Source organism: Callithrix jacchus, chromosome 9 (genome assembly GCF_049354715.1).
Source record: "Callithrix jacchus isolate 240 chromosome 9, calJac240_pri, whole genome shotgun sequence".
In the NCBI taxonomy this organism is placed as follows: Eukaryota; Metazoa; Chordata; class Mammalia; order Primates; family Cebidae; genus Callithrix; species Callithrix jacchus.
In genome coordinates, this window is record NC_133510.1 from 38,957,925 (window position 1) to 38,974,538 (window position 16,614).

The window sequence follows — 16,614 nt, forward strand, 5'->3', positions numbered from 1 at the left end:
GGTCTCACTAATACAGGGCTAGCTGCGTAGACGTGAAGGGAATAAGGCATATTTTGAAGATTAGCATTCCAAGTAAAGTGTACAACTACAAAAATCCTAAGGCAGAAACACAGTTGATATTTTCAAAGACAATAAGGAAGACAACATGGACAGACTAGGGAACATATTTGATGCTGAGGTCAGAGAGTTAGGGGTAGAGATAGGGGTTAGAAAAGGTAGGGCCTTGCACATCTCTGAAAGAACAGGGAATTTCCTTTGGAAGAGATGGAAACCCACTGGAGGACTGTGAGCAAAGAAGTGGCAATTATTGCCAGGCACAGTGGCTCATGCCTGTAATCCCAGCACTTTGGGAGGCCGAGGTGGGCGGATCACCTGAGGTTGGGAGTTCAAGACCAGCCTGACCAACATGGAGAAACCCTGTCTCTACTAAAAATATAAAAAATTAGCTGGGCATGGTGGTGCATGCCTATAATCACAGCTACTTGGGAGGCTGAGGCAGGAGAATGGCTTAAACCTGGGAGGCAGAGGTTGTGGTGAGCTGAGATCACACCATTGCACTCCAGCTTAGACAACAAGAGTGAAACTCTGTCTCAAAAAAAAAAAGGAAGTGGCAATTATCTGTCTTCCATTTTCAGAGGTGCAAACAGGCTGCGAGGTAAAGAACGGACTCCAGGAGGTCAAGGTAGAAAGGAAGCTAGAAGAACCAGTCCAGGGGAAGGCTGTGTTTAACCTAAAGCAGGGCAAGTAGCAGTAGAGGCAATCAATAAGACATGGTCAATTTTACAGATCCTGAAGCAAGATTTGTTGCCAGATTGTACATAGAGAAAAATGATTCAAGGAAGGCTGGGTTTTAGGACTGAGCATAAGAAATAATAACTGCTGATCAGGTGTGGTGGCTCCCACCTGTAACTGGAGGCTAAGGTAGGCAGATTACAAGGTCAGGAGTTCGAGACCAGCCTGACCAACATGGTAAAACCCCGTCTCTACTAAAAACACAAAAATTAGCTGGGCATGGTGGTGCGTGCCTGTAGTCCCAGCTACTCAGTAGGGTGAGGCAGGAGAATCGCTTGAACCGGGAGGTGGAGGTTGCAGTGAGCTGAGATCATGCTACTGCACTCCAGCCTGGGCGATAGCGCGAGACTGCCTCTCAAAAAAAGAAATAATAACTGCTTTAAAATGACATGGAGAAGATAAGACCACAGTATTTACATTTTTTAATTAAATAAATATATATTTGTGTGTACTTATTCTCTAAGAGGGTGAAAGACCCATTTTTCCCAGGCCCAGTTTTATTATAACCACCATGTAAAATGACCAAATTCTATGATTAACACTATTTTTCTTCTCATAAATATTTTCCTTCTGCCTACTTCAACATATAACCAATTAACTTGGGTCAATTCGCCAGGGAATAAAAATGGAAGGACCTGATCTAGCCAGAGCTTAACAGGTGCTGTGGTGGGAGATAAATCAGAGAACACACCCAAACCAGGGTGAAGACATTTAAAAATGTACTTCAGCCAATAAAAAATTAGTTTGTTATTTTATAAAGAAAAACAAGGCGCCTAGAGTAAAGGTTATCAGAAGGTAGATCAGGAAGTGGGCAGGGATGGTCTAAAAACATCTAAGAAAATGCCTTTTTATTTTTTGAATGAATAAAAACTTTTCCCTGGATTATTCCAGGAGCCTCCTATCTACTCTTGACCTACTCAAGTCTATTCTAGTATCTAAGAGGAATTGATTGAATTTAAATGTAATCCTAGTTTGCAGTTGGGGTTTCACGTGCATTTGGCTGTTTATTAAACGAACACCAAGCTATCATCCTTCCAAAGAACTGCATAATATTTCCTATTGAGTCATTCATTATACTCTATCATATTTCATTTCTTTCATGTGAAGGGAGTTTGCCTGCAAGCATAAGCTTTTTTCAGGTCAATAAAAAAAGATAAAACTTATCTTTCCTGTGCACTGCCTGGAACATAAGAAAGAAAAAAAAAAGAAAGGAAAAAAAGATAAAACTGTTACAAATAACATATGCACTGAATATGCATATTTATAATTCTTCTGAGATGATTTAATAAACTTATCCAGTACTGTGGGCAGGAAGTGCTACATTACTGTCTTTTCAGCTTAAAAACCTAAAAAGGAACTTATAAAGCCCACATTGTTACAGCCGCCACTCTCTAAAGGATGTTGTCCATTAAAGCAGAAAACAAGAGACAACAATTTCTCTATGTTTATCAACATTGACCTCTCAAGCTTCATCTTCCAGTTCTAAAAGTATTTTTCTCCCTAATTAAGAGCTGCCTTCCAGGAAGGAATACTGATTCTCTCCTAGTAAAAGATGTTTGAAGATGAAATTGGAAGGGACAGAAGCTATTTCAGGAAACAGAAAACCTAAAACTTCACTGCTGGGGTGAGAAAACACTTTCCTTTTGCTGTATTTCTTTTTTTTCTTAAGTTCATATTTAGAGTATCATGGTAAATTCTGCAGTGATCACAAGACCTCCAAACTTTATGCAAGAGTGGTGGAATGCCTGCAAAAGAATTCAGGCTTCTGCCTGAATGGTGGAGGGAGCAGGGGCAGGCATGGACTGGGCAGCTCAACCCTTGAGCAGCCATTAGAACCTGGGAACGGAGCCAGCTGTGCAGCTGCAGGAGGGGCGCCTCAGCTCTCCAGAGGCAGCATTGTCACCAACTCCAACATCGGGCTTCCACACTCAGCGTATGCCCCTGAGGCTTACGGAAGGAAAGAGTGACACCACCATCAGAAAGAATACTGATAACTTTGAGGGCTGCTGGTTCTAAGTTTTAGTTTATCTTGTTCAGCAATGTAGACATTTTTATATCCAGTCAAAAAAGAAGGAGAAAATGAACCCATTTCAGCTATTAAAAATATTTTTAGCAGATATTTTCCATCACATGTTTACATTTCTGTCACACCACAGAATTACCTTTCTATTTCAAAGACTCAATTTCTCATTAATATGCTCTCTACAACATTCAAGGAGACCATAGTGGCTTAATAATACTACCACTAACAATTTTTAAAAAACAAACGCATGCCTATCTCTACAATGTTGTCTTTTATGGAAAAACAAACACTACTTACTCTCCTGAACTTCACCAAAACAAGACTGGGATGGTGGGAACTGTCGTTTGTTTTAACAAAACAATGCTCCATGCAGTAGCACTATAAGAAGAATTAGTGGTAAATATTTTTTAACATTTGTTCACACCAAAAATGGAAGGAAAAAGAGAAAACTGTTGCTTTATGTCTCTGTATCTCTTCTAGCTCTAGAAGGATATTTCTCCCTAATTAAGAGCTGCCTTCCAGGAGGGAATACTGATTATCTCCAATCATCTCTGTTTGAAGATGAAATTAGAAGGGACAGAAGCTATTTCAGGAAAAAGAGAACCTAAAACTCAATGACTAAATTTCCAAACTTTACTGATGTTAACAAAAATAAGCCAGAGAAACATAACTACCAAACACATTTGCATCTGGTTAGCCCAGAAGAAGCCTCTTGGAAGAGCCAAAACCCATCAATAGCACATATTTTAATGTTGAAGTTGAAAACCAATGTGAACTTTACTAACTTTAAAAGAAAACCAAATGCCACTTTTACATCCTTCAGCATGCCGTGTTATAAAGTGACCCACACTGGGGAAGAAAAAAATACATCTACTAGAAAATGAAACCACTTACCTTGATCAGTGGACATGATTTCACATAAACTGATAGATAATTAATCTACTCTGGTTTAACAAAAAGATATTTGGCTTTACTCTTTTAAAGTCCATGTGATAAAATCTCACTCCTGGCTGTAAAGCCTCAGGGAGGCTGAAGATAACACAGAATCTGCCAGGAGCTCAGACCAATGCACTATGACTTCAGTGCATTCTTAAAACTTACTGCCCAAGGACAACCTCTTCAAAACATGCCACACCTCCCCAGAGGGCGGACTGCTGCAGCAGTGCAATGCATGAGACGGAGCACATGAGCACAGAGAGACTTCTGTTTATCAAAGAAAAGTAAACAACTGAGGCACATGGAACCTTTAAAAGCATTCAAAGTACAGCTGGGAATAGGGCGATTTCTAAATGGACTAATGCCTTAACTATTAGTAATGCTCTAAAAAGCTAACGGGAAAACAGTTTGTTTTTATTTTAACAGGGCTACTGCCCTGGATGGTTACAGATTCAGGATTCATAAGCTTAAGATGTTAAAATCTCATTTTGAATGACCTCAAATACCATTTTCCCATTTATGTTTTCCTTTCTAGCACAGCTCATTGATTTCAGTGACAAAATGATATAGAATTTATAAATACTACATACAAATTTCCTAAGGAAAACAAGTTGTATATGATATTTCAGAACATAGTTTAATCGGTAAAATATTTATTACTCATTTTTGTCTGTCTTTATAATTTTACATACTTTAATCAGTACATTAAAAATTTCTCATAGCTTCGAAAAATCAGAAAATGTCAAATTAAGAACCAGCTGCAGTGGCTCACAACTGTAATCCCAGCACTTTGGGAGGTCAAGGTGGATGGATACCTGAGGTCAGGAGTTCGAAACCATCCTGGCCAACATGGTGAAATCCCAGCCCTACTAAAAATACAGTTAGCTGGGCATGGTGACATGCACCAGTAATCCCAGATACTTGGGAGGCTAAGGCAGGAGAATCGCTTGAACCCAGGAGGCAGAGGTTGCAGTGAGCTGAGATTGCGCCATTGCACTCCAGCTTGGGCGACAGAGTGAGACTCTGTCTCAAAAACAAATGAACAAAAGAAAAATGTCCAATTAAAATATTTACAAAATTACACTGAGTTAACAGGCTGCAGACATTCTCCCTCACTGGGGAAAATAACCTCTCCAGGGTTATTTTCTGTGTCCAGACACCAGTGGTTCCCTCTCTCTGGTGTGCATGTGAAACACCTATTGGCTTGTCAAGACATACATCACTGGGTACCCTATGAAAGTCAGAATCAACTGGTGCACGGTGAGGTCACAGAATTTGTATTTCTAATAAGCTCCCAGGTGAGGTGACACTGATACTGCTGACCTGGGCCTTCACTTCAGTAATCACACTTCAGAACCACTGGGGCAGTGAACTGCTGTGTTGGGGAGGATTAAAGGGCTTGCTAAATCATTCACCTGCTAGGAGCTGATGGATGTCAGGCAGAAGCACAATACAATGCCGAGGATGAGGTGTGGGGGGTGGTGTGTCCTCCCACTTCAACACAAGTTGCTCATCAGGACACAGGGGTTCTCAATCATATTAATAAAGGTGGTACTTTTTAATAACAGAAATGTGTATATAAGGCATGAATAAATTAAGTTTTACAATTAATCTTATACAGAATAGGGTAATAGTACACGGAGAAAGTAAGTCAAAGAGAAGAAGAAACCTGAATTGTTTTTAATTCCTTTGCAAACTCCACCCATATGTGTTTAAATTTCACTGTGGCAGGGAAACTGTTTAGGTTTGATTCCAAGACCACTTAGCCTTGGCAAATTTCACTAATGTAAAAACCAGAGTATTTCCCTGTCACAAAAATTCCCCAACATGTGTCTGTACTTCCTGAGCTTTGATAGCAATGTTTAAATTATAATCTTAGGTTTGGTATTAAAACAAACACTTAAAAAAAAAAAAGCTGAGCTGGGCGCAGTGGCTCACGGCTGTAATCCCAGCACTTTGGGAGGCCAAGGCAGGTGAATCATGAGGTCAAGAGATCGACACCATCCTGGTCAACATAGTGAAACCCCATCTCTACTAAAAATACAAAAATTTAGCTGGGCATGGTGGCGCATGCCTGTAATCCCAGCTACTCGGGAGGCTGAGGCAGGAGAATTGCCTGAACCCAGGAGGCAGAGGTTGCGGTGAGCCGAGATTGCGCCATTGCACTCCAGGCTGGGTAACAAGAGCGAAACTCTGTCTCAAAAAAAAAACAAAAAAACAAAAAAAAAAACTAACATTTGCTTTGTGCCCACTGCTGTGTTTAAGCATTTTCCATGCAAAATTTCATTAAGTCCTCACTATAAGGTAATAATTTATCATGGTCTTACAGAAGAATATCACTCTGTAAGATAGTGATAATTTATCACCATTTTGCAGAAGAGAAAACTAGGTTTAGGAGGTTAAATATCTTGACCACTCATGCTAGTAAAATGATAACCATTAAGACATTGAATTTAAAAACAGACATTAAATTCATTGTTGTACAACAAATTAAGATATAATGGTATAGAAGTCACCCTTTACCTGTGATCAACTTCAGTCTGAAAATATTACATACTCTATTTTGAAAGAGATAACCACGTTCACATTATTTTTATTACAGTATATTGTTATGATTGTTCTATTGCTTTTACTGTTATCTCTTACTGTGACTAATTTATAAATTAAACTTTATCATAGGCATGGATGTAAAGGAGAAAACATAGTACATATAGTGTTCAGTACTATATGCTGTTTCATGCATCCACTATGATCTTAGAATACATCCCCTGTGGATAATGGGACACTACTGTATTCACTTTTGAATCTTTATAGATGAAAGCCAGAAATTGAAATATAGTTTACAGGAGAAAGTGATAACTAAAATAAAATATAACAATTATGATTGACTCTCAATTGGCCACAAGTGGACAATCTGCCGTAATATGCAGCATCTACCACAAACTTAACACTACATTCTAGGCCACCCAATAGTGGCAACAGCAGTTTCTCATCACTTTGGAATGCACTTATCATATGAGCCAGCAATCCTAGCTCTTACGTACTTACCCAAGTAAAATGAATATTTACACTGACAGAAATGTTTACAGAAGCTTTATTCATAATCACCCCAAACTGGACATACCTACTTGTTCTTCCACTAGTGAATGGGTAAACAAACTGTGGTACATCCATACAATGGTATACCACAAAGCAATAACAAGGAATGAATGAAAGATACCTGCATATGTATTAGAAAGAAGCTAATATAAAGAGCTACACATATATGATTAGATAACACATTCTAGAAAAGGCAAACCTATAGGAACAGTAAACAGATCCAAGGTTGCCCGGGCTGGTGGTATGGGAAGTGACTTTTCATAAAAGGACATGACAGAATTTTGGAAGCTAAAGGGACTGTTCTGTATCTTCATTGTGGTGGTGGTTATAGGACTGTATGTATTTATCAGCACTCAAATTATACCCTAAAGCAATTGGATTTTGGTACAGTGGTTTATGCCTGTAATCCCAGCACTTTGGGAGGTGGGAAGATCACCTGACACAGCCAGACCAACACGGATTAGCCCTATCTCTACTAAAAATACAAAATTAGCTGGGCATGGTACCACGTGCCTGTAATCCCAGCTACTTGGGAGGCAGAGTCAAGAGAATCCCTTGAATCTGGGAGACAGGTTGTGGTGAGCCAAGATTGCACCATTGCACTCCAGCCTGGGCAACCAAAGCAAGACTCGGTCTCAAAAAAAAAAAAAAAAAAAAGGAGGTTGAATTTTAATGCATGTAAATTATCTTTTAATTTAAAAAAATTTAGAAGCAAAAAAAGCAATTTATTCATTAAAAAAGCAAGAGGTGGGCTGGGCGCAATGGCTCACGCCTGTAATCCCAACACTTTGGGAGGCTGAGGCGGGTGGATCATGAGGTCAGGAGATTGAGACCATCCTGACCAACATGGTGAAAACCTGTCTCTACTAAAAACACAAAGATTAGCTGGGCATGGTGGCATGTGGCTGTAGTCCCAGCTGCTTGGGAGGCTGAGGCAGGAGAATCGCTTGAACCCAGAGGCAGAGGTTGCAGTGACCTGAGATCATGCCACTGCACTCCAGCCTGGCGACAGAGTGAGACTCTGTCTCAAAAAAAAAAAAAAAAAAAAGAGAGAGAAAAGCAAGAGGCTAGGAAGCTGGTTGTCATATATAGTGTGAACTCAAAACTAAATGATTTTTGGTATATTCATTATACTCATGGTCAACAGCAGAGATAATTCCTAATTGTATCTCTTTTCCATGATTTAAAAAAAAACTTGGCAAATTCATTAAAAATGACCTACTTAATTCCCCATACACTGCCCATTTGTAAAAGCTGAAGTTTATGACAGCATATCAAAAGGGATCTATTAAATATGTTTAGTCACCTTAATTTATTAAGGCTGTCATACATATCAGTCTTGAAAGACACCTAAAATCCATGCCAGTGAACCCACAGTTATTCACAAAATACCTCATATTCTGAAGACTTAGTGGCTATCATCCAACCTTTTCACCTCTCCCTCTTTGCAGAGATGTTATTTTTGTACACATTCCACTGAATAAGAAACTTTCCAAGTTCTGATAAACATTCACATGATATTTCTTTTTTTAATGTGGAATCACCTAGGCTGGAGTGCAGTCGTGCACGGTCTCAGCTCACTGCAACCTCCGCCTCCTGGATTCAAGCAATTCTCATGCCTCAGCTTCCCCAGTAGCTGGGATTACAGACAAGTGTCACTGGGTAATTTTCATACTTTTAGGAGAGACAGGGTTTCACCATGTTGGCCAGACTGGTCTCGAACTTCTGACCTCAAGTGATCTACCCGCCTCAGCCTCCCAAAGAGCTGGGATTACAGGCATGAGCCACGGTGCCCAGCTCATATGATATTTCATAACAATGTTTTTTTCATTATATTAAACTTTTTAATGAAAGCCTACCTATATTACTTTCAATAGTTTACCATTTTCCATGGCAATGTTAGCTTTGGAATAATAAATTATGTACAAATAAGCATATATTGGCAAAAAAGTAACAGGAAAATCATTCCTAGTGAATGCTAGAATTTAACTAACAGTTCAGATAGAAAATGGAGTAGGAAAACATAATGGAAGGAGGCCAGGTGCAGTGGTTCATGCCTGTAATCTCAGCACTTTGGGAGGCTGGGATGAGTGGATCACCTGAGGTCAGGAGTTCAAGACCAGCCTGGCCAACATGGTGAAACCCTGTTTCTACTAAAAATACAAAAACTAGCTGGGCGCAGTGGCGCGCACCTGTAACTTCAGCTACTTGGGAGGCTGAGGCAGGAGAATTGCTTGAACCCGGGAGGCAGAGGCTGCAGTGAGCCAAGATCATGCCGCTGCACTCCAGATGGGTCAACAGAGGGAGACTCCATCCCAAAAACAAACCAAAAAAACCCCAAAAAACAAAAAACAACAACGAAGAAAATAAAACATAATGGAAGTAGTTGAGATTCTCAGTTACCAAGTAAGGAGTAAAATTCTCAGCTTGTACCTCCAGTGTTATTTAACTGAGGGCAATTCCCATTTTCATATAATAAATCTAATCTGAATCTTATTTTTTTTTTTTAAGATGGAGTCTCGTTCTATTGCCAGGCTGGAATGCAGTGGCGCAATCTCGGCTCACTGCAACCTCCACCTCCCGCGTTCAAGCAATTCTTCTGCCTCAGCCTCCCAAGTAGCTGGGACTATAGGCCTGCACCACCATGCCCAGCTAATCTTTGTATTTTTAGTAGAGATGGGGTTTCACCATGTTGGCCAGGATGGTCTTGATCTATTGACCTCGTGATCCACCCGCCTACTCCCAAAGTGCTGGGATTAAAGGTGTGAGTCTCAGTGCCCGGCCTATTCTGAATCTTAATGCATTTTTGCACTTGTTAGTATTCTAATAACAACCTAATAAAAACAAATAACAATTCCTCCAATGGCTTAAAAACATATTATAGAAAACAATAAACAATTGATGCATAATTTCCATTTTGCATGTCTCTGAGGCTTCATAAAATGAGGCATACAAATTCTTGAATGTATGCCAAGTAAATCCTGTTGCTTGAATATTTTCGTACCAAGCTGTTTTTGTACAAATCTTCAAAGCAAACCTATTATCCTTGAACATCTATTTCTGTATTAAAAATAATTAATAACAATTTTTTTTTGAGACAGTCTCATACTGTTGCCCAGGCTGTAGTGCAGTGGCACAAGCTCACTGCAATCTTCGCCTCCTGGGTTCAAGCAATTCTCCTGCCTCAGCCTCCCGAGTAGCTGGGACTACAGGTGGGCACCACAACATCTAGCTAATTTTTTGTTTTTAGTAGAGATGGGATTTCACCATGTTGGCCAGGATGGTCTCGATCCCCTGACCTCATGATCCGCCTGCCTCAGCCTCTGAAAGTGCTGGGATTACCAGGACAAGCCACCACAATCGGCCATAAAAATGTTTTCTATGACCTCTTTAGTTATATGTTCACTTATGGTCACACACACACACAGTATAGTTGGCCTCTATCCAAAGTTTCCACATTGGCAGGTGCAAGCAACTGTGGATCAAAAATATTCAAATACAATTTTAAGTAAAGCAATGCAATACAAAATAAAAAATTTTTAAATATAACTATTTACATAGTGTTGATGTTGCACAGAGTTAAATATTATGAGTAATCCAGAGAAGATTTAAAGTATAAGGGAGGAGCCAGTGCAGTGGCACACACCTGTAATCTCAGCACTTTAGGAGGTTGAGGCAGGTGGATCACCTGAAGTCAGGAGTTTGAGACCAGCCTGGCCAACATGGTGTATCCTCGTCTCTACTAAAAATACAAAAAGTTAGCCAGGCATGGTGTTGTGCACCTGTATTCCCGGATATTAGGAGGCTGAGGCAGGAGAATCGCTTTAAACTGGGAGGCAGAGGTTGCAGTGAGCTGAGATTGTGCCATTGCACTCCAGCCTGGGCAACAGGCCCTCCATCTCAAAAAAAAAGTATAAAGGAGGATGTGTGCAGGTTATATGCAAACACTATGCCATTTTATATAAAAGATTTGAGCAAGCACAGACTTTGATATGGGGGTGGTGGTCCTGGAACCAAACTTCCACCCCACGCATACTGAGTGACAACTCAGTATAGTTAAGAAGAAACTTTACCAGCCCGGTGTGGTCAAGTTCGTAATCATGCCTATAATCCCAGCACTCTGGGAGGCTGAAATGGGAGGATCACTTAAGTCCAGGAGTTTGGGACCAGGCTGGACAACATGGTGAAACCTTGTCTCTACTAAAAATACAAAAATTAGCCAGGTGTGGTGGCACATGCTTGAAATCCCAGCTACTTGGGAGACTGAGACAGAGGTTGCGGTGACCTGAGATCACACTACTGCACTCCAGCCTGTGTGACAGAGCAAGACTTTCACACCCCCCAAAAAAGAAAGACATTTTATCTGCAATGTCATCCTCCTTTGATTCTCTTCCACAAAAAAAAATATAATACTAGAAAACAAAAACATTATACAAACCTAAATTAAGAAATTGATCCCTAAACCCCAATTTACAATCTGCCTGATCTCATCTATATGGATTTCAGGTGGTGATATTCCTCTTTCAGCATTTCCCCTCATCGTGGTCAACTTACTACATTAAAATACTAAGATAACCATGACACAGATGATATGCTCCAAGAAGATACCATGTTAAGGATTTTATTCTGTTGTACTTGAGATGTCTGGCCAGGCTCTGGGAAGAAATAATCGATTCTGGATGTGTGTGATGCCCCTGGCCAAGCGGAAGCAGGACTGCAAAGGGAGCTCACCATCCTAGCTCACTGCTGCTGTCAGGGTTTCACGGGCTGCGCTCCCTGCTAGACACCCTTCCATGTCTATGTATAGATCAGCCTGACATTAAACACTGCATAATACTCCACAGTTTAACTCTATTGCAATTCATTTAATTAATAAACATAATTTTATAGTTTTTAAAATAAGATCATCCTAGTAAATTTCTCTATATTTGCACAAGCACTTTTTTTGATGGATTACTAGATGCAAACTTGACAACTCAATGGTATATGAACTTTAAATTTTAGAAACTTACTGAAAAGTTTACCTTCCAAGGGATGATATCAATATATTTTCTCTCTGTCCTTTGCCATTAATCTACACTAGATTATTAATTTTTTAGATCTTTATTCTTAGTTGATGGAATATGGAAAGTAAATTTATAGTATATTCACATGACGTAATACTATATCTGAGTTAGAACAATGAACTACACATCAACATAGGTCATTCTCACAAACAATGTGAAATGAAAGTCACATAATAAAGTACAATTCCAGTTATACATAGTATATAGTTTGAAAACATTCCAAAATGTTACGGACACATAGCCATGTGTGGTGTGATATTTGTGTTTTCTGTCCACAGTTCTGGTTCATAACTCTCACCGCCTTGTTATGAGGCTGGGGTACTTTACACCTCAGAAAATAATCTCTCACTCCCCTCCTTGCACCTGCCCAAGACAGGACTCTAAACTGATAATTGGGTCATAAACCCCTCATTCTGGAGAGGGAGAAAAGCAAAAGTACACCAGGACAACAATTTCAGGATGGCAGATACCTCTGGTGAGGAGGCATAGGGAGTAGAAAAAGAAAAAAACAAACAAACACAGGGGCTTCAAATGTATTGGTAACATACTAATTTTTTATTGGATTTTAGGTTTTGGGGTACATGAGCAGAGCATGCAAGACAGTTGCGTAGGTACACACATGGCAGTGTGCTTTGCTTTCCTTTTCCCCTTCACCCACGTTTGGCATTTCTCCCCAGGCTATCCCTCCCCACAACATACTAATTCTTAAAGACTGTTTTTCTTTTTTCTTTTTTCTTTTTTTTTTTTTTTGAGACTAACTCTCCCTCTATTGCCACAGGGAGTGCATTGATTGGCGGGATCTCAGCTCACTGCAACCTCCGCCTCTTGGATTCAAGTGATTCTCCTGCCTCAGCCTCCGAATAGCTGGAATTACAGGTGCCCACCACCACACCCGACTAATTTTTGTATTTTTAGTAGAGACGGGGTTTCACTGTGTTGGCAGGACTTGTCTCAAACTCCTGACCTCATGATCCACCCGCCTGTCCTCCCAAAATGCTGCGATCACAGGCACGAGCCACCATGTCTGGCTCGCTCTTGTTCCTTAAACAATCTTTAGAGGCATATACATACTCATACAACTTAGTATGCATAAGATAGTTCATACTAAACAACAACATCTTATTGTATAAATTTTGTATTTTCCTAATCAACAATTTCTATGTTTATAAATGTTTATTAGCCATTAAAAAAAAAACTTCAGTAACTTTCTGCTTATTATTATTATTATTATTTGAAAGAGTCTCACTCTGTTACCCAGGTGGATTGCAGTAGTATGATCATGGCTCACTGCAGCCTCAACCTCCCATGCTCAAACAATCCTCCCACTTCAGCCTCTTAAGTAGCTGAGACTACAGGCCCATGTCACAATGCCCAGCTAATTTTTCTTTTCTTTTTTAGGGGGGAGGAGAGGGGACAAAGTTTCGCTCTTTTTGCCCAGGCTGGAGTGCAGTGGCATGATCTCAGCTTACTAGAACCTCCGCCTCCTGGGTTCAAGTGATTCTCCTGCCTCAGCCTCCCGAGTAGCTGGAACTACAGGTGTGCACCACCATGCCCAGCTAATTTTTGTATTTTAGTAGAGACGGGGTTGCACCATGTTGGCCAGGATGGTCTCAATCTCTCGACCTGGTGATCCATGTGCCTTGGCCTTCCAAAGTGCTGGGATTACAGGTGTGAGCCACCGTGCCTGGCCCAATTTTTCATTTTTTTAAATACAACTCAATGGTATATGAAAACAGAGTCTCCCTATGTTGTCCAGGGTGGTCTCAAACTCCTAGGCTCAAGCAATCCTACTGTCTTGGCCTCCCACCTCCCAAAGTGCTGGGATTGCAGGCGTGAGCCACCGTGCCTGGCCATGTGTTTTTTTTCTACTGTTTTTTTAAATTGAATTATAGCTGTCTTTGAAGGAGTTCTTCGTATCACAAATATTTATTCCAAATCTGTTATGTCTCTTATCAAATTTTGCTTTTATACCAATTCCAAGTAATTTACTTCTAAGCACAAACATGGTGTTTAATTATAACCATTATAATTTTTACTATTAATTTCTTCGGATTCCAGTAGATCAGTGCCAAGTGGCTATTCAAACTGGAAGAGCTATGTATTTCCTGAATGTAAATCATTCACTTAAATGCAAGCAGATAAAAGTTTATTTCTCTTCTCTGCTCCATCCCTCCTTATCAGTGCCTCAGCTTCATCCACCTGCAAACAGAGTAAATGCTTTGCGTAGCACTTTAAAGTCCTTTAACCCCATCTCTTTCATACCTACCATGACACAGTCCACTGTCCACCTATACACAGTTCTAGTTCTGGGGCCATGTATTGCTAGCTAGAAACTACTACATTAATTTAACGAGTCCAGAGTTTCAGTTGGGCCGAAGTTCATTAAAAAAAAAAAAAACTTCTGTAATCTTTCTGCATTTTTTTTTTTTTTTGAAACAGAGTCTCACTCTGTCACCCAGGTGACAAAAGGAGGGTGGATCCAGGTGGATCGCAGTGGTATGACCATGGCTCACTGTAGCCTCGACCTCCCATGCTCAAGCAATCCTCCCACTTCAGCCTCTTATGTAGCTGAGACTACAGGCCCATGTCACCATGACCAGCTAATTTTTCTTTTGTTTTCTTTTTTTTTTTTTTGAGACAAAGTTTTGCTTTTTGCCCAGGCTGGAGTGCAGTGGCATGATCTCGGCTTACTGGAATCTCCACTTCCTGGGTTCAAGTGATTCTCTTGCCTCAGCCTCCCAAGTAGCGGGGGGACTACAGGTGTGTACCACCATGCCCAGCTAATTTTTGTATTTTAGTAGAGATAGTGTTGCACCATGTTGGCCAGGATGGTCTCAATCTCTCGACCTGGTGATCCACCTGCCTTGGCCTCCCAAACTGCTGGGAAGGATGAAAAGTTCTAAAGATGAATTGTGGTGGTGTCTGTACTACAATACAAATGAATTTCATGCCACAGAACCACATACTTAAAAATTTTCAAAATAGTAAATGTCATATATATTTTACCACACTTTTAAAAATTGTAACTCAAACATTTTCTACCATAAATTTATGCTCCCCAACTTCAGCAGCATCTCCTTGCTTTTCCCCAAGTTGTATTCTCATGCTTAGTCAACTCTATGACAGACACTCCACTGCTTGTACTATATACCTCTGTATTCTCTTTCTTCACTACCTGCTCTGGGGAACTGATCCAGGAGGGGGTTCGCAGCTCCTCCACTATGCAGAAGATTCCAGTACCAAGTCCCCTTTTCAGTTCATGCTCTCCTTCCTAAATGTCTAGATAACTACCTCCTTCACTGAAGAAGGGAAGACTGAACTTTATCTTGAAGGATAAGTAGGATTTCATTAGGCATCAAAAGGAGGGAAAGGATATTATTTCAGGCTTTGTAACAAGAAAATTGGTGGCAGACTTGCAAACTTCACTGTGGCTTATAAAAGTGTTCATCAGCACTTGCCAAAAGCCTCAGTGGCTTCGTACTACACTTAGAATGCAATCTAAATTTCACAGACGGCCTGAAGGTTCTACCCCTCATCTCTTGCCACTTTGTTTTCAAAATATGTTCCTAAGCTATGCTCCCTCTATCAATCACCCTGGTTTTGAGAAGGAAGTCAAGAAAAATGTTTTCATAAATTTCCACAGGAACCCATTATTTTTTCCAACTTTGAAATAACCATGCAGCTTCCAGAAAAGGCTCCTCTGAGACTTAAAGAAAATAAAACGTTGGTTCTGCCCCTGCCAGGTCAGACAAAGGATAAAGTACAGCCAGTGACTTGCTACTAACTTGAGAGAGAAGGAAGGCTTTCATTTCTCTATCTTTTGATGATCTGCCTGATCCAAATTTCTTCTAATTATCGTCTTTCTTCCCCCAAGACCCTAATGCACAGCTTGCTGGGGTAACAGCAGCGACTTGGGCCTTTTGTGTTGGCCCAAATATTCACAATGTGGAAAGAAAGCACAGAATGTGGGCCTTTTGTGTTGGCCAAATTCAGAATGTGGAAAGAAAGCATATCCTAAATAGAACGAGGATCTTCCTGTCTTTTGCAAATCATTCACTCTATGCATCCACCCCACCCACCACAGATAATGATAATCTTACACATGCTGTTCCCTTTTTAATATCATCTCAGAAGTATATTACAGTCATAAAATTCCAAAGAAAAAAGAATATTAGTAGCTCCAGATTTACTCAGCTTTTAAATATCTTCGTAAGTTACTGAATTTGTGGTAGGAAAGAAGGTCAAAGATAAAAAGGGAACTAATTTTTTAAAAAGGCTCATTTCGATTACATGTACTTTTGAATGGGTACAAAATAAATTATAAATTTACTTGCTTGGAATTTTCTAATTACTATTCTGGCATCTACATATTGTCAACTTTAGCAATCATGTTGAAACAAACAGGTCTTTGGCACTATGCTAACTATTATAAAATACCTATATAGCCTTTAAGACACAATACTTTGTCTATAGAAATATTTGGTGCTTTGATTGTGTTAATAAAGAAGCCTAGCTAAGCATCTAGGAACTTTTTGAGTACCCACTAACTACACTAGACCTGAAATTGCCCAATTTAAGTTAAGGTAATTTCCAGATCTACTACAGTATTATGCAGGGATATTCCCAGTATGATGTCTTAGATATGTATTTATTAGATAAAATTACCATCTTAAATCAAAGTACCAAGTTTCCCATTCT

At 40.0% G+C, this 16,614-nt stretch overlaps 1 protein-coding gene across 8 annotated transcripts in view; it reads right to left on the reverse strand.

Annotated features, from left to right (window-relative positions):
- The window catches only part of FGD4 (FYVE, RhoGEF and PH domain containing 4), a 242,795-nt gene that overhangs the window by 112,414 nt on the left and 113,767 nt on the right, over positions 1–16,614 (reverse strand). For 2 of the 8 annotated variants that reach the window (XM_078338933.1, XM_035255843.3), the window contains exon 1: positions 3,710–3,917. The exons of the other annotated variants lie outside the window; for them this stretch is intronic. Coding sequence is in view for 1 of the 2 variants with exons in the window: in XM_035255843.3 (XP_035111734.1) it covers positions 3,710–3,725 (16 nt within the window). In the remaining variant the exon portion in view is untranslated. Of the gene's footprint in view, positions 1–3,709; positions 3,918–16,614 lie in introns of those variants that run through there. 8 annotated transcript variants of the gene reach the window in all.